The sequence below is a fragment of the Carassius gibelio genome, chromosome A18 (genome assembly GCF_023724105.1).
Source record: "Carassius gibelio isolate Cgi1373 ecotype wild population from Czech Republic chromosome A18, carGib1.2-hapl.c, whole genome shotgun sequence".
Lineage (NCBI taxonomy): Eukaryota > Metazoa > Chordata > Actinopteri > Cypriniformes > Cyprinidae > Carassius > Carassius gibelio.
The window spans coordinates 17971997-17990962 of record NC_068388.1 but is presented as its reverse complement, the minus strand read 5'-3'; the positions used below and the strand labels follow the sequence as shown (position 1 = coordinate 17990962).

Here is an 18966-nt window from a genome sequence, read left to right as displayed (position 1 = left end):
ATATAAGCTTTCATAGCTCATGAGACTTTCAGAGCTCATCAGAATTTTTACAGAGAAATAAAAATAGTAATACACAAGAATAAACAATAAACTCAAGAAAATTTGTTTCCTTTCAGATTAGAGAGAGATAAGATTGCACCTAGCTCTTTGGCTGTACATGTTATGTTGAATCGGAATTGTAATCAGAATTATAATATTCTATAACATTCACATCTTCTAGGTGTGACAGTCGTCTTTAACCAATATAGAATCATGCTAATGCATTGGCTGATGGTGCTAATAGCACCCGCCGAGGTGCCATTACACCAGTGCCATCACTCCTCAGATTTCTAAAAAAGGAAGTTGTAGCAGTAACAAAAAATTATGGCAGAATAATCCAGTGTGCAGAATAATGCAGTGTCTCATTCCCTACACCAGGGTGAGCTAAGGTTACATACATAACCAAGATGTTCACTTTAATAGGTTAACGTGACTGAGTGGCAGTTTTTCAGCCCATGAAAACATTTGCACAGAAAAATATCAGGTGTGTGGAGAGAACGAACATGCAGCCACATAAATATTTGTCTAAAAAGAAGCATTCATTCTAGTAAGAGGGAGCTTGAATATCAAGAGGCAGAGATAAACCATGTGCAATATTTTCCATCCAAAGGAACACATTGTCAAAAATCGGGACTATTTACAATATATCAGTTTTTGATAGAATTTGTGACCCTGGACCACAAAACCATAAGTCATTAAGTGTCAATTTCTCTAAATTGAGATTTATACACCATCTGAAAGCTGAATAAATACACTTTCCACTGTTCCATTTGTTAGGGTAGGACAATATTTGGCTGGGATACAACTATTTGAAATTCTGGAATCTGAGGGTGCAAAAAAATATAATTAATGAGACAATCACCTTTAAAGTCATCCAAATGAAGTGCTTAGCAATGCATATTACTAATCAAAAATTAGGTTTTGATATATTCATGGTATGAAATTTACAAAATATTATAATGGAACATGATCTTAACTTAACATTCTATTGATTTTTGGCAAAAAAAGATCCACAATTTTGACTCATACAGTACAATGTTTTTTTTAGCTATTCCTAAAAATATATCCCAGCGACAAGACTGGCTTTGTGGTCCAGGGTCACATTTAAGCATAACCCCTATTGTGTGGTGATGAGATCAATGAAGATGAATTTCTCAACTGCTGAACCATCACTGAAACTGAAGACTCACAAGCCTATGAACAGACCTACAGGAATGCCTTGCCCTGCTCTGAATCAATTCAGACAAAGGCAAAAATGCAGTAAACAATAGCTTTTGCATTTTGCATGAGTTCAGTTCCCCCCCAGGAATGTGTTCTATTGCCTCATCCACAAAACTATCTACTTAAGGTTTATTTTCAGGTCTAACTCTACAGGTAGTCGAGAACAAGTGACTTGCTGAAGCACAATAAAACTCTGAAGATAGCTCTGAAAACCATCTTTCTGCAAATGAGAAATCTGAATTGCAGTAGGGCTCAGATGGCTACATTAGCCCCATCAGTCATTGAATTAGCATAATTCTATACATGCACCAGAGAATTATCACACCTGAAGAGAGTGTGCACATAGCATCAGTTGCAGTACTATGTACAGTGCAGCATATGTTGAGGCAGAGCTCATTATGTTTGCGGTTATCTCAGATGAAATTGTCTTGGGTGAATTTAATGTAAAAGAGTTCATATGAACCACATCTCTTTGAGCACATTTCTCCTCTGAAAATCCATAAGAGACACGTTAGATTATTATAGTATTTTTCTAAAATTTAATCAAAAGTTGCTCTTTGCACTCCATTAAATCTCACTGATGATTATTATAAACAACAACAAAAAGATCCCAGTAGAGATTGTTCTGTTATTATGGTCACTCCCTTTTTTCAGATTTCATAATGCTTGTAGACAAAAGGTTTTCATCCTCCCACTTCTTTTTCTTTTATGTTTTGTCAGATGACACTCCAGAGACATGTATCTACTCCAACTGGTCTCCGTGGTCTGCGTGCAGCTCCTCGACATGTGAGAAGGGGAAGAGGATGAGGCAGAGGATGCTGAAGGCACAGCTGGATCTCAGCGTGCCCTGTCCACATACTCAAGACTTTGAGCCATGCATGGGGCCTGGCTGCAGTGATGAGGGTCAGAATCATACAAACACAACATCAGGGTTTCAGTCCACAAATGGGAAGGAACATTTAAGTGACTGTCATTCATATTGATATTATCTCTGTTTAAAACTGTAATAAGACAGGCGCTTTTTTGAGGGCAGTATACACAGAAAGTGTTCTTTTATTCAAAAACAGCAGGATAGGATCAAGTGGAATAGGCTAGAATGCAGGAGTGTATTGTTCTTTTTAGTTAATTCAAAATAATTAAACTTTAAATTGTAGTTTTAAAAACAAAGTTTGTTCCTGCTACATCATGTTATTTATATATGTACAGTATGTCGTTATTAACAGCATCTCTCACATGAGGTTGGTGCCACCTTATGGTCAGAGAATATAATGACATTTCTAAAAAAATATTATAATATTTATTAGACATTATTTATGAGAGATTGGTCTGGTTAGATTCCATGGCCAGTGCTAAGAATAATGATAGCAATAATGCAAAACAGCATTTCTTATCAGCATTTATCTCAACTTTGTTGCTCATTTTGAAACTTTTTTTCTTCTTCACATATTTACGTATTTAAATGTTTTTTTAGTAATACATTTTGGGATTTCCAATACTATAAAGGATGTACATTAAATTTGGTTCTTATGAGGTAGATTTTTTGTTTGTTTGTTTTGTTTTTATTAATTTTACTGTTTTCCCTGTAGCAGATGTATTAATTAATTAATTAATTCATTCATTCATTCATTCATTCTTTGTTTGTTTGTTTGTTCGTTTTTAATATGTAGATCAGCTTATGTTGTTTATAACTGGTCTGACAATTTAACCTTACATCCTGCAAGGATACAATTAACCAATCATACAATGACTCAATGAATTTTTTTTGTGCACACCAAGAGCTTTATTGATCAGACATCTTGGGGCACCTTGCCTTGACCAGGACCATTTTAAGAATGTCCTAAAGCAATGATAACTAGATATTTTTATCTGGTGACATAATCTTTGCATCATTCCTGGGTAAGGCTGCATCTCAGTTCTCTACGGGCAGTGCTATGGATTTTCCCCTCGGAGACATTAAAAGGTCAAAGCAGCTTCTGCATAGTTTTTAGTGCCAGAGTGGAAATTAATAAAAATGCATAGCTCTTTTTTGTTACTGCTATAAAATTAAATATTTTAAACATATACATGGTAATGAGTAACATACTGTAGAATAATATATATATATATATATATATATATATATATATATATATATATATATATATATATATATATATATATATATATATATAAATATATATATATATAAATATATATATGCATGTATGAATGTTTGATATGTAGCTGTTCTTATAATGTGTTAGAAACTTAAAATAAGTTAGATATGAATTAAGATGTCCATTTAATACTTTAAATCTATCTAATGCAAATCACACGCTAGTGGGTGGACAGGTGGGTGGATTTTCTTTAGTGTTTGATGAGGTGTTAATATCCATTATTGACTGATTATCATGCGATGACATATAGGTGTCCTCCAGGATATCATATTTATGGTTTTATTAATGATTCATGAAGCCATGTTTTATCAAGCAGAACAAATGCCAGTAATTTGAGGGAAGAGGGAAGTTCAAGCTTTGCATCATAAAAGTTTAATCTTGCCCATCTGGCTATAACTACAGTAGCATTAAACTATTACAAGCATTAATATTAGCAATTATTTATGGTGGCATTGTATATTATTGCCTGCAGAAAGGGTTTAGCTTAAGCTTTAGAGTAGAGTAGAAGTAGCTGATTATCTGAATCACGTGTGTTAACAAAGAGAGAGATGCAAAATATACAGAGCTGGGGGGCGCGAGGACTGGAATTGAGAACCGCTGTTCTAGAACAAAGATTCACAGCCTCATTCCTGTCCTCTAGTGGTCGCTATGGGAAACGCATTCAGTGTGACAGGCGTCTGAAGCAAATGTCTAAACATGACAATAAGGTTGGCCAGCGATTGCTATGAAAGGGGTCAGCAACCTTCAATATCAGAAGAGCCATTTTGGCCCCTTTCGCACTAAATAAAATTCACATGGGGCCACAAAACCAATTGAATCCCAAAAATGAAGATAACACAGCATATAGTTAAAGTTTTATATTATATTATGTTACAGGGCAGGGGCGTAACAATAATTTCAGAAGTAAGGGGATCAGAAATGTAAAATGTAATACTACTATGTGTGTCTAATAATAATAATAATAAAATAAAATAAAAAAAACAACTTTATTTATTGGCAAATAAATAAAATACACTGCTGGACAATAACCAATAATTTGCATTCTATAAAAAAAAAAAAAAAAAAAAAAAAAAAAAAAATATATATATATATATATATATATATATATATATATATATATATATATATATATATATCTCTAATTTTTTTTTTTTTTTTTCTAATGACAATTTATGATTATGATTGGTACAAAAAAATGATCATGGAATAAGACAGAAAATAAAAAAAATAAATAAAAAAATTATCATAGAATAAGACAGAAAATATATTCTTATACTGTCTGTACTGTAATAAATTATATGTCAGTTAGCATTGTATCTCATATATATATATATATATATATATATATATATATATATATATATATATATATACACACACACACATACACACACACACACACACACACACACTTTATTGCCTGGAGAAGACTTGAAAAACACACATATATTGTTGTAATCGTATATTGTCTTCACATATTATCAGTTGTGGTTTATGCTTTGTTATTCAGTTTAGCTACAGCGATTGCTTGATGCCTTTGTCCATATTAGGGATTTCCTGGCACATTATAAGTTTTTACTACTTCTATTAGTCTGTTTTGGACTTTCTATGCAAGAGCACGCTCCAGCTTCGATTATGAATGAAACAGACACTGCAGGGAGAGTTTAGCACTCCGTAATGTTCACATAATTTTGGATACAAATAAAACATATCCATAATTATATGACTATTTTGCCTCTTTTAATTCAAATCTGTGTGAGCTAGGGGTGTGCCAGTATGAGTATTGGTACCGAACGGTTCACTGGCAAATTCCAAATGAAAGTGTCATCCCTATGCCCTAAAAGTGGGGACTTTGGAGTGAGCAGGGCACGGGCGTGCCAATATGTAGTCGTTAGGAATGCACATGGCAAAAGGAGCGACATAATTTCCTCATTATCTTCAGCTGGGACATTCCCGTGACAATGCAGCACGTGTCCGTCAGCATATACTCTGATGGACACAACATAAATATAATAATATACATTTTATATTTTTAAAAGTTTTATATATATATTAGTTTTTATATATTACATATCATATTTTAAAAACGTTTTAAAATATAAAATGTTTATTTGCAACAGTTATGCTAACAACAATAAAAATACATTTATGACAGTAAAACAGGGACATCTGCTGATGGACACCATGCTGCATTGTCAGACTAATTGCCTCTGCAAGAACGGGACTCAAAACGCATGTGATAGGGAATTCTCACCACGACCACAACGCACAGCATGTATCCAGCTAGTGGGGGAGCATAACACACTCCGTTCAAGCACTAAAATTCGTCAGCAATCAAGCGAGAACAGAAATACATGCCGAGAATGCATCACTATGAGCTTATTCGACTTCCACAAGAGACGAACAAACTCATGCAAATGCTGTCTAGATTCTCGGGTAAATGGTGAAGCACACCTCCCCTTTCAATAGCCCTGCAAATGCATCATGTTGATCACAATCAACCTCCTTGTGTGTAGAACATGTTCAGTTCACACTTATCCACATAGAAATAAGTGCAATGGGCACATTCAATTCCCTCTCAAACTGAACATGCTCGTTTCTCTCCCAAACATAGATGAAGATGACGTGTTCTTTCATGACCTTTTATACTGTGGTCGCACCGGTAGTGATGTCATAGGCTGTCGGCAGCCAATGTTATTGTCATGCCTGTTTAGACATGTTTAGGCAATTGCTTCAGACACCAGCCACCTTCCCCTTGGAAGAGAACCTCTATTTTAAAACATCTTTCAGCTTAATCTAATGTTATCTGTAATTCCCAGCAGGGCTGATGGTTGAATGTTAAAAGGTTTTTAACAAGGACATGCATAAAAAAATTACCCTTGACTTTTACAGATGCTTCCAGTTGCATGATGTCAGAATGGATCACATGGTCACCATGCAGTATGTCATGTGGTGCAGGTGTGCGTTCTAGGGAGCGCTATGTAAAACAGTTTCCTGATGATGGCTTTGCTTGCATCCATCCCACTGAAGAGACAGAGCCATGCACTGTCAATGAGGACTGCTGTGAGTCTTATCTACCTATGGACTAACAGATGTTTACAGTTGTAATTGCAATTTGCTTTACAAGTTTATCGCAAGTGTTTGTCAATTGCCAATTGTGCAGGATTTTCCTGTACCTATAGTTCTTTTTGGTCCTTTATGGCTATAAAGGATCTCATAACAGGATTCTCTGCTCCAATCATATGTATTGTTTATCTTTCTGGCTTGTGTAGCTCCAAGCAGTTGCTTGGTTACTGAATGGGGTGAATGGGATGCATGCAGCGCCACCTGTGGCCTTGGCATGAAGAGACGGGAGCGGATGGTAAAAATGCCCCCGTCTGATGGCTCCATTTGTGGGGCTGAGGTGGTGGAAGTGGAGAGGTGTATGATGCCAGAATGCCGTAAGTGCAAACACTTGCATGCATAGCAATACATATTCATGAACATGTACAAGCTCATTAACAGACTCTCACGCAGTACATGTCTGTGAATGTTTAGGTGGACATGAATTAGCATAATTACAAAGCAACATTAAATTGTTCACAATTACATATTCACATACATGCATATGCACATATGCACATTGAACGCAAATAGTGAAAACATTACCCTACTTAATAAACTCTGCAGACCCGGTACCGGGTCCAAAAATAGCATGCAACATGTTCTCGTTTCATTTGCACACCCTTCCTTATAAGGGATTTGCCCATATATGGGTTCATTTGAAAGCTTAGAGTGTTTTCTTTACAAAGAATACCATTAATTGGGGTTTTGTGATACATAAAGTAGTCAAATTAAGCTAAGAAATATATTTCCCCCCCCTACAAATTTCCGTCTAACGATTGCGATTAATTTTTCATAAGAATGTGTATTTAAAATATTTTTCACAAAACAGTCAAGTCATATATCACAAGAAAGCTCTTATTCTCAGGAATCTGATGATGTAGATCATTTTATTGTGTGACAATCACAGATCGAATGATCTTCAACAGAATCGCGATGTAACATTTCTCACCTCATTGCAAATTATTATATATCCACTTCAGTCAGCCGCAAACAGCCACACATACCTATATACTCGATATAATCTTTTAGATTAGAATCTCTTCTTTCAAACAAGACCATTTTTACGTTTCTGCGTGCTTCCATTGCTGAGATATAAAGCGTTCTGTACAAGTGCGCAATAGAGGTCCAAAGCCCTGTGAGCGCTGACCAGACCTCTAACTCATATGATGCGCACTAAAGCCTTTCTCCTGCTATACACATCTGATCTCTTTGTGAAGCGCTATTAGTCCTAATAGCTGTCACTCAAAAGCCGTCTGAACCAGTCAGAGGTGCGAATAGCCGCAACAGGGGGGTCACTTACTGCCCCGTCCTGTTTCCGTCCGGTGACGTCACAGAACCGCTGGCCGAAGGGAAATTGAGTGTTTGGCTGCTTCTAAACAAAGACCACGCGAGGGGGAAACTACACGCGGAAGAATCTCCGGATTAACAATGAATAATATTCATAATACAAGTTATGGAGGACCACCGTCGCCGTGGAGAGGTCAGGACGCGCATCTGGTAAGCGTATACGCGTGATACTTGCTTTTATACATTTCATTCTTTATTTTGAAGCCTCGAAGCTCCGCTAGCCATAAGCTTATCTGTTTATTTTCATAATTTTCATATTTGACCGCATTTCAGTGAATATACAGTAAACAGTACAGTATACTGGGTGGATGAACATAAATTAGTTTGTTGACGCTCCGAAGTTCGCGTTGAAGCTTCGGGGACGCGGATTTATCGCTGGTTTTGAATAATAACAAACAGACACGCTATAAATATGAAATATCATACATGCTTGAGACAGGCGAGGTCTCCCAATCTTTACACGATGCAGAATAGACATAAATGAAATGATATTAAGCTGGAGATTGTGGATTCTATTTAAGACTGTGACAGACCAGATATTTTAATAATTCTATGCATGTCGCTATTGCGCAATATGATTTATTCTCTTTTAAAGACTGTTCAGAAAACACACACACAAAAAAGCACATTGTATTGAGATGGTTCATCATATGTGAAACAACATAAATAATACTATTTGTCACAAACAGCAGCTTTTTATGTAACTTCTGAGTGTTTTCTGTAAAATAATATACAGATATCACATTATTCCATACTGCAAGTGTGCAAAAGATGACTTCATACTTATTTAGACTAAAATTTTATACAAAAATGGTATTATTCCTTCCTTCAGTTGGAATAGAATAACTTTTGCATAGATTAAGATAGAAAGAAATTTCTTTTTTCCTCTATTAGCTGACATGTGCTAGAAAAACATGAAATTGGTCTAAAGTTACTAGGCCCTTCATTGCCTGAGCTATACTATTTCAAACTTCAGTTTACACAAATAAAATAAAGCGCCTTGTTTTTTTCCCTATTTATTATAACACAGACAGCATATATTGTCATTTTTATCAATTTCAACAGTGTTTTATGTAATTTCAAAGGGTTTCCTTTAAAATGATACCAAACTTTGTCATCTCACACTTTTGAATGTGAATAGGGAAGCATTCAAAATTAGGAAGGAAAATGAAAAACGGAAATCCCCAAAATAGCATTTGTGCTTTAAACATTCAAATCCATAATTCACAAAAATACACTCACAAACATATTCATACTCATAGTAACATATTCATATACACAATAATGTATTAGTGACAATTAATTAAACGTACTGTACACACACAAATGCTCACATCACACCGTTCACACACAAATTCACATGTACGCTAAAATTACCATATTCACACAGAAGAAAAAAATGCCTCCATTAACATATTCTCACATACATGCCTACATTAGCATATTTAAACAGAATACACACCCACATGCTTGCATTTCTCATTGTTATGATGCTAATGATGTTTTTTTTTGTGTGTATAGATACAATCCCATGTTTACTGTCCCCATGGTCAGACTGGAGCGACTGCAGTGTGACGTGTGGTAAAGGCACACGGACACGTCAGCGTGTGCTCAAATCACCTGTGGAGTTGGGAGAATGCAAGGAGGAGCTGGAACAGATGGAGAAATGCATGCTGCCAGAGTGTCGTGAGTTACACATATTCTTTCTCTATTACACATACACACACAAACATAACAGTCGACAGGCCTCAAACATAACAGATGCACAGTACAGTATGTGTCTGTGTGCATGTGTGTGTTAGTTAATTAGCTGTAAATGTGAGAGTGGGTATAGGAGAAGTACTGTCAAAGTCTGATCTATCTGGCCTTCCTTCCTTCCATAAAACAATATATATATATATATATATATATATATATATATATATATATATATATATATATATATATATATATATATATATATATATATATAATAATTAAGAATTCTTACTCATCTGAATGAAAATAAAACAATAATAAACTTTAGAAACAATACAAACATATATTATATTACTATTTTTATTATTCAAACATTAAACACATTCTGTACTGTAAATTTCAATGAGATAACAAGGCCTTGGTTTCTTTAAATAAATAAAAGTACTCTGCCAAATGAATGCCTTTTGTGACAGATTTTCTTTTAAATTATTTTATAGACAATATTTCCATATTGACAAAGGGAACATTTTATGACTTTAATTTAAATTTTCTTGTTATTTTTTAATTAAGGTTACATTTCTAGTTGAGTCATGAAATCTAGATGCACAGGCAGATAAGTTCTTTGCAAGCAATTTGCCAGCTTTCATATTGTTTACTGCAGTACATGGCAAAAGCTGACTGGTCTCTGCTGATCCTGCAACCAGTGAGATTGCTTGCTCAGCATCTAAATAATCTGGTTGAGTGTTTACAGTAAACTGGTCCTGCCACGTACTATTAGAGTTCCCGAGATCCGCCTGTCTAGATCTTCTATTCGATTTAAGCATGCCTATTCATGCAGCAGCAACACATTCTGTATGCTCACAGCAGTGTGTCTGTGTATTTACTGATAGTAGAATGTTTATACTTGATTTGCAACAGCAGAGTACGTAGAAGATCTAGTGCGCAAAGACCAAATACATTAACATGGTCATGGTTGAAATGTTTTATCTTAAATATATAGCAAAAATATATGGCTTTGAGAACCAGCAGCACCTAATAAACAAAATATAGAAAAAAGTAAACATTAAATAATGATCATCCTCTTTAAAATAATATCATTTTCCCTGAGATATGATGTCATGTTCCTATTTGAATATTGTCTTTTTTTTTATGTCTTTCTCTCCAAGCGATGGATTGTGTGATGACAGAGTGGTCCGAGTGGTCAGAGTGCAGTAAATCCTGTGGAAAGGGTCATTTGATCCGCTCACGCATGATCACTCTGGAGCCTCAGTTTGGCGGTGATCTGTGCCCTGAGACCACACAGAGAAAAACCTGCAAGATCAAGAAGTGTAATCAAGGAGGGTTAAACAGTGATGAGAGGAAGAGGCGCAAGGAAGACCGTAAGAAGAGGAGGAACAAACAGGGAAGAGAGGAGAGTGCCGACGAGCTCGCAGGTGAACGTGCATTGTCACTGTAAAGGGATTCTCCACCCAAAATAGTTCTCTCATCATTTACTCACTCAAGCCATCCCAGATGTAAATGACTTACTTTCTTCTGTGGGACATACAATTTGAACTTTTTTGACAAGAAGTACCCACTATGCAAAAACGTGTCAATACTATAATATAATATATAGAACAATTGGCCACAAAATATTTTATTTATTTATTTATAATTTTTTTTCTGCTTACAGGCACTCTAAAATGATGGCCTGATGGCAACACCATGAAACTCAGTTTGTAATGGGTGGTCAACAGTGCAAAGAATAATCTGGACTCTCTTAAGTACATAATTCTGAAAATTGTCTGAAGGACCCTTCTGATCTACACCAATATTCTTCACTGCCACCTATACTAATACGTAACCATTTTTATTGTCAAACTTAAAATGCCATATCAATGCCAAGCCACAAGCAAAAAACAGATACAATAAAATTGTGTGTAAAACAATATCATCATAGTGGGACAAGCTATAAAGTATTTTACCCCCCCCCCCCCCCCTCATTATTAAAATGAAAAAAAAAAAAAAAAAAAAAAACATTAGTTGGACACTCAATTTATTGCCAATAACCACCCTCAAGTATTTATGAGTATCACCGATTTCATTGTCTAAACATTTTAAACCCTTGTGCGCTCTTTATTTGAAAGTCACACCCATGGACCTCATGGTCAAAAGTCAATATATATATAAAAAAAAAATAATATATATATATATATATATATATATATATATATATATATATATATATATATATATATATATATATATATATATATATATGTATGTGTATATATATATATATATATATATATATATATATATTATTATTATTATTATTATTATTATATATATTTTTTTTTTTTTTTTTTTTGGGGGAATGTTGATCTGCAATGTCAGTTTTGTATTATTACTACTACAGAATACCCCGAACACAGAGAAAGCATTTTGTTACACAAAGCATTAAATTTCTATAAAAATGTAACACAAATGAACAATAATGCTTTATCAGAGCCTGATCCGTCTGGGTCGGATCTGATTTCAACCTCTTATTTCAGACTTCTGTGTGTATAATTGTGCATGTGTTTGTGTGTCTGTGAGTGTGTGTAAGTTAGAGTCTGTGAGTGGATGTGTCTGTTTAGCACTATTGATGTTCTAGTGTAACCTCTTCCTTGTGGTCCACTTTTTTTTTTTTTACTGCATTTTGGTTGAATTATTGATTTTATTTTACATGTTTGTTGTGTTACAGTCACACAAGTTTATAGGTGTTTGTGTTTATAAGTGTGTGTGTGTATGCGCATGTGTGAGTAGGTGTGCCTGTTTTGCACTCTTGATGTTTTACAGATTTACCACTTTTTTTTTTGGCCGATCTGTAGATTGCGCACACAAAAATTATCTGAATTGTTGTGATTTTGTCAATTTCCCATTAATTTCCTATGGACAGTCATTTTGACCGAAGATCAAGAGTGTGACTATTTTTTTACGACCACTCAGCCGATTTGAATCAAGGCCTCGATTTATTTTCTGTGTTCACATCCCAAGTGCCATAAAAGTCACCAAATTTAGTACCATTCTGATGAACTTGTGATTTTTTTTGAAATTCTAAACATAAACTTCGAAAAAAAAAAAAAATGACCAAAGACCACAGAAGGGTAAACTGTTTATCATCAAAGGACAAGGTGGAGACCTCCTATAATCAATCACCATATCCTTCATTTTATTAACGTCATATACTGTACATCTGAGTAGAAATCATATATATCTGGGACACCAATGATGAGAAAATATGAATTTTTCAGTGGAATTTCCCTTAAATCATCACCACGCCAGCATTTTTCAAATCATACATCAGCATGTTTTGTTAGTAAGCCAGAATAACATTATTGCTGCTGAGACACAACATTGAATTACATCATCAAAGCATCACTCTACATGCCAACACTCTTTCCAATGACAAATCAGCATCACAACATCACCACTTCAGATGTTACAGTTCTGTTAATACCGTATTTTTCGGACTATAAGTTGCACCTGAGTATAAGTCGCATCAGTCCAAAAATACGTCATGACGAGGAAAAAAAAACATTTATAAGTCGCACCGGACTATAAGTCGCATTTATTTATTTAGACCCAAGAACCAAGAGAAAACATTACCATCTACAGCCGCGAGAGGGCGCTCTGTGCTGCTTAGTGTAGACTACAGGAGCACTGAGCAGCATCTCTGGTAGCATAGAGCGCCCTCTCGCGGCTGTAGACGGTAATGTTTTCTGTTAGTTCATTTCTCTTGGTTCATGTCAAATTAATTTTGATAAATAAGTCGCACCTGACTATAAGTCGCAGGACCAGCCAAACTATGAAAAAAAGTGTGACTTATAGTCCGGAAAATACGGTAATTCTGTTTAAATACATTGCCACTATGGCAAGCCATTTTAGCATTAAACAACCCTTGCTGTACTAGTCATAATTTAGTTTTGGCTAGTCAAAATTCCAATTACAGATATATTTTCTGCAATTTTGACTTATCATATTTGGAATTAAGATATCTACAATGTAATTATGACTAGTCATTATATACATTGAAGATATCTACAATGCTATTTTATCTAGTCATATTTTTCCGTTGGCTTCCATTGGAAAATATTTTTGGATATCTACAAATGGGTTTTGACTAGTAGAAAATGTAATTAAATATATCTATAATTGATTTTGTACTAGGTGTAATTCTAATTAGATATATCTCGAATTACAATTGAACTTAAAAAAAATATAAAGATATCTCTAACTGGTGTTTGACTAGTTATAATCATATTGCAAATATCTTTAAATTGTGAGTTCTTAAAGATATCCAAAATACATGAAGATATCTGAAAGTAATTTATTACTAGTTAAACTAGAGTTGTAGATATATTGAATTTGATTTTTGACTAGGCAAAACTTAAGATGTGTCTTGAATTGGATTATTTCCTAGTCAAATCTCATCTAAAGATATCTGCAGTTTAATTATGGATATCTCAGTCTGATTTTTGACTAGGAAGATCTTTCTTTGGAGATATCTGCATTTAATTTTGTGACTAGGAAGAATCTCAGTGTAGATATCTGGAATTAAAAATGTGACTAGTCAAATATACTTTATAGATATATTAAATGTGCGTGCAAATACACCTTTGTTAAGCCCCACCTCAAACATTTTATTAACCAATCCTACCTTGGAAACTGTTGTCATTCGCCATTTTACAAAAGTATGTAAATAAAAATATAGCTGGAGCATGTGTAAAAGTGGTAGGCCATACAAAGAGGGCTCAGGCTTTTGTCTTATTCTATATATCGTAATGTGTGCTGTGGATTAAACTGCATTAGCCTTTATTTACAAACGGACACATGTAAAATCAGTAGCTAAGGATTTGTATAGACCTCACGTCAGCTGTTGGATCATTTGATACAATGTTAAAAGAAAACATTGGCACTCATCACTGAACACAGCAGAATATCATCATCATGGATCTCTTGCTATCATACAATAAAATACTCCCACTTTGTGGATACTTCCTATGGAAACTCGTTTCCGCCGTTTTTTTTTATTTATTTTATTAACCTTCACCTTGTTTGACTGCATCTGATTATGAAGTATACTTCTTGTCCTTCATGCATACTATTTGTTCATGTTTGTTTTTTTTGTTTTTTTTGTAAAATTCCATTGTTCTTCATTATGTTTAAATATGTAATAAATAATTTCAGACAAGCCGTTTGCGGTTTTCTGCATTTTTTGAACATTACTCTGCATTTGGTGTGTTTTGCAACATGATTCAATTAAAATCACAGCGCCATACATGCATGCATGCTGGAGAACTTTTACCACATATGGCTGCATCCAGATATGATTTAATAATTCCTGAAACACTTCCAGTAGCTTTTCTCTCCATGACAACAAAAGTAGACTTATATTTGATGTTAGAAGTTAGCACTAAACATTAGTCAGGGGGTAGCTCTGGGAGGAGCTAAGTAAATTTAGTCTCATGTCACATAGCAGCAGTTTCAACTATGAGCAGGTACAATTTAGATATCCTGAAAAATAATCGTGACTAGTCGAAACCGAATTAGAGAGATCTCTAATTACATTTGCGTATGTGTGATGTGTCTATTAAAGATATCTATTGCATTATAGATATATTAAATTGAGATTTAACTAGTCAAAACATATTTACAGATATCTTGAATCTGATTTGTCACTAGTGAAATTATAATTGTGGATATATTTAATTGTAATTCTGACTAGTCAAATTATAACTATGACTCATCAAAATACAATTTATAATTTAGTGCAAAATTATTTTGTCACTGAAACATTTTATTGTCATTTTCACTAGCAACTGCAATTAGATTTATATTGTACAAGTTCACTGTTATCCCACTGGTCACTACTGTGACCATCAGCATGTTTACTGATTCTATGATCACACTCAACAAAACTAAATGTATGTGAATGCATATATTTATACTAGGCACCCTAAAGACCACGTGTACCAAACATCTTTTTCATATATTTATGTTAAGACACTTTACTAGCCTTAGTAAACTGCTGAGAAGTAAACTGCTCTGGTCATGTGACAATTTGCACTAATCACGTGAAACTGCACATATTTAATTGAGAGCCTTTATTTTTTCCATTACTTCCATTTTTTCCGTACTGCACAGATGTGCTGTTTTCATTCAAATCAAGTGTGAATACAAGTAGAAAATGTACCCTTGTGTCACGGCTGACACAGAATAGCGTGTGCAGTTTGTATTCAACAAATGGTGCTATGGTGAGACACAGAGGACGCGAATTGTTGAATAAATACGCATACAAAATGTATTCTCATCGCTACATAAAATCCAGATTGAATCACTGATGGCAGAAGGACTATTCTGACAATGTTTTTCATTCTTTTTCTGGATGTTGTCAGTGCAATTTACTTGGCAGTCTATGGGACAGTCACAAGCCTCCCAGTTTTCATCCAAAATATCTTAAATTGTTTTCCGAAGATGAACAAAGCTTTTATGGGTTTGGAAAGACGTGGGGTTAAGTGATTAATGACAATATTTTCATTTTTGGGTGGAGTAACACTGTTAATTATATTTATGGATGGTAAAACCAAAGGTTTATATGTTAAAATGGTGTGTGATACGCTGCTACAGATGATAGAGATGCTCTCCTTTACTAATTCATAACATCATAACAAAACCACTACAGACAGTGTCTCTAAAAAGGCAGATGATTAATTTAACTTACTGCCACTAACAACTGTTGTATCTGGTCTAAATTTCTTCCTACAGGATGTAAAATGAAGCCATGGTCTGCATGGATTGACTGTACCAAGCTGTGTGGTGGGGGAATCCAGGAGCGGTTAATGACGGCCAAGAAGAGATATAAGAATGCACAACTAACTAGCTGTAAAGACCGAAAGGAGATACGTGCCTGCAACGTCCATCCCTGCTAGGGCGTACTGAATGGGCTTGTGCGATGGGACCCAGTCTATATTATGAACAGTCTCTGACACACTGTCTTGCAGTATATTTAATGCTCTCTGTTTCGGGTTGGAAAGCTGTCTGTTATTTTTACTCTTATTTTCTAGAATTTGTTGTGACCTAGGCATTGCCTAGCCTGCAAAGGAATGGGAAATCAAGGTGGAGGGTGATCAGAGTTGCAATGTACTGTACAAATTCAGATGTATTAATATGCATAAGTATTTGAGAGTAACATCTCTCTGTGAAGCTTTGAAGAGGGGAATTCTTTTGAAGATGGATTTTTCACAAGCAAGATCATGTCATATTGAAGATTAATATTTTCTGACATGAAATGCAAATACAAAAAAAAAAATCCTTTTATAGTCTGCGATCCAATCACACACACACACACTTACAGAAAAACAGCATACTTACATTATTATTATTTTATTATTATTATAATCGTTCTTATATGTCAGACATCATGTGAAGTGATTTCCACCCCTCGCTATGGCAGTTCACATTTCAAGTTTTATTTCATGTTTTATTGGTATATATTCATCAGGTTTTGTTTAATTGTAAGTATCAGTATGTAATATTTTGATATATATATATATATATATATATATACGCACACAAAAATGATCTCAAATCCTAAATTTGTACATTTAGACACTGAAACGTACAATATGGGCATATTGACAACGTATAAAATGTTAACACTATTATGTATTTACAGCTATAGAAACATAAAGACCCCAAACATAAAGATAACAGACTATTAAGTGTAAGTACCATCATTTATTTATTGTTAAAATGTCAAAATGCAGTACCAAAGCAGTCAAAGTGGCTAATGTTGATCAGTCACAGTTCACTCTGGCAGAATATAATTTTTTTGTGTGGTACAGAGTAGAATATACAGAAGTATCAGCAAAAGCTGTTAATCACTGAAAATCTTGTTCCAATATACTCTGTGAAGGTGCAAATATCTCCTTCAAATACATATATTCATTTTAGGGATTTAAAGTGTAGTCTTGTTTGATATTTAATGTTATGTTATCCTTTTAAAGTGAATGTCAATTGCGGTTGATGCAACTGACATTGTAACCTGATCATAAATTCAAAATCAAACTATTAATTACATCAATTCAGTATTCATAATTAATTATTCATAAGCATGCTTGTCTGTAAAGTTCTTAATGCAAACAAGAGAGAGAGAGCTTGTGTGAATCTGGCTACCTCTGTGCGTCTCTAAACAGAGCTGTTATTACCTCGCTAGTGAGAAATGTTGGCTGCATCCGAAAACTGAAAAATGCTGCCTTCGGAGGTCGCATTCCAAGGTAGGAAGGCATCAAGGCACATCCGAAAACAATGTCAGCTTCATTTCCTGTCTCCTGAGATGGCTCCATCTAGCCAGTTTTTGAAGGCAGCATAGATGTATCCTTCACTGCCTTTAATATCCCACAATCCTGTGCGCTCCATTGTGTGCCAAAAAAATAAAGATGGCGTCTGAAAGTTGCGGTCGGTGGTCAGTTTGTGTGTAAATGTATTTTTCTGAACGTTTTCCACTTTTTATGTAATTTCTAGTGAGAAATTAATATTGCAGTACTGAAATATCCACTTAGTTATAACCAAAGCTCTCTATATTTAGCTGTAGATCATTAAACCATAACTCCGCCTCAGAAGCCTGTCCGAAATCCGTTGCATGAGGTGCCTTCGGGCAAAAACGCTGCCTGCAAAGTCATTCCCTGATTAGACAGCAAGACAGCAAGTCAACAAGCCTAAGTTTTCGGATGCAGCCATTATGTGTGGACTTTAAGTTGCAATACTGTATAGGCCAGGGGTCTCCAATCCTGCTCCTGGAGAGCTACTGTCCTGCAGATTTCAGCTCCAACCCCAATCAAACACACCTGAACCAGCTAATCAAGGTGTTCAGGGCTACTTGATAATTACAGACAGGTGTGTCGGAACTGAAGTCTGCAGGATGGTAGCTCTCCAGGAACAGGGTTGGAAATCAATGATATAGGCTAAATAATAAAATCATCAGGGCAGTGCTGACATAAACTGTTTGTGCAAATTGTGTGACCATTACTACTGTTAACTATGCGAAGTAATACAAAATTGTAATGCGGTCAATAGAGCTGCCTGGAACTATGTTCGCCTTGCATTTCCCTGAAAATAATTGCACACCTCTGAACGTTTGTCAGCCAATCAGAATCAAGTATTCAACAGCCCTGTAGTATATATATATATATATATATACACCCTGACTCATGGGGATTCATGTCACTGTGGGAACCTAATTTGAGGTTCCCATGGGGAGACAAGCTTATAAATCATACAGAAAGAGGTGTTCTTGTGATGGGTAGGTTTAGTTGTAGAGCTGGTGTAGGGCAATAGAATATACAGTTCCTTCTCAAAAAAAAAAAGCATATTGTGA

General features: G+C 34.9%; 1 protein-coding gene across 2 annotated transcripts in view; it reads left to right on the top strand.

The window, feature by feature from the left end:
- LOC127933927 (spondin-1-like) overlaps positions 1-18041 on the top strand; it is a 210311-nt gene extending 192270 nt beyond the window's left edge. The window contains exons 11-16 of one of the 2 annotated variants that reach the window (XM_052531064.1): positions 1981-2163; positions 6309-6479; positions 6689-6856; positions 9390-9554; positions 10733-10999; positions 16356-18041. In XM_052531064.1, the coding sequence (XP_052387024.1) occupies positions 1981-2163; positions 6309-6479; positions 6689-6856; positions 9390-9554; positions 10733-10999; positions 16356-16519 (1118 nt within the window). In that variant the 3' untranslated portion in view covers positions 16520-18041. Of the gene's footprint in view, positions 1-1980; positions 2164-6308; positions 6480-6688; positions 6857-9389; positions 9555-10732; positions 11000-11238; positions 11481-16355 lie in introns of those variants that run through there. The other variant, XM_052531065.1, reaches the window with a different exon arrangement.
- The last annotated feature ends 925 nt before the right edge of the window (positions 18042-18966 follow it).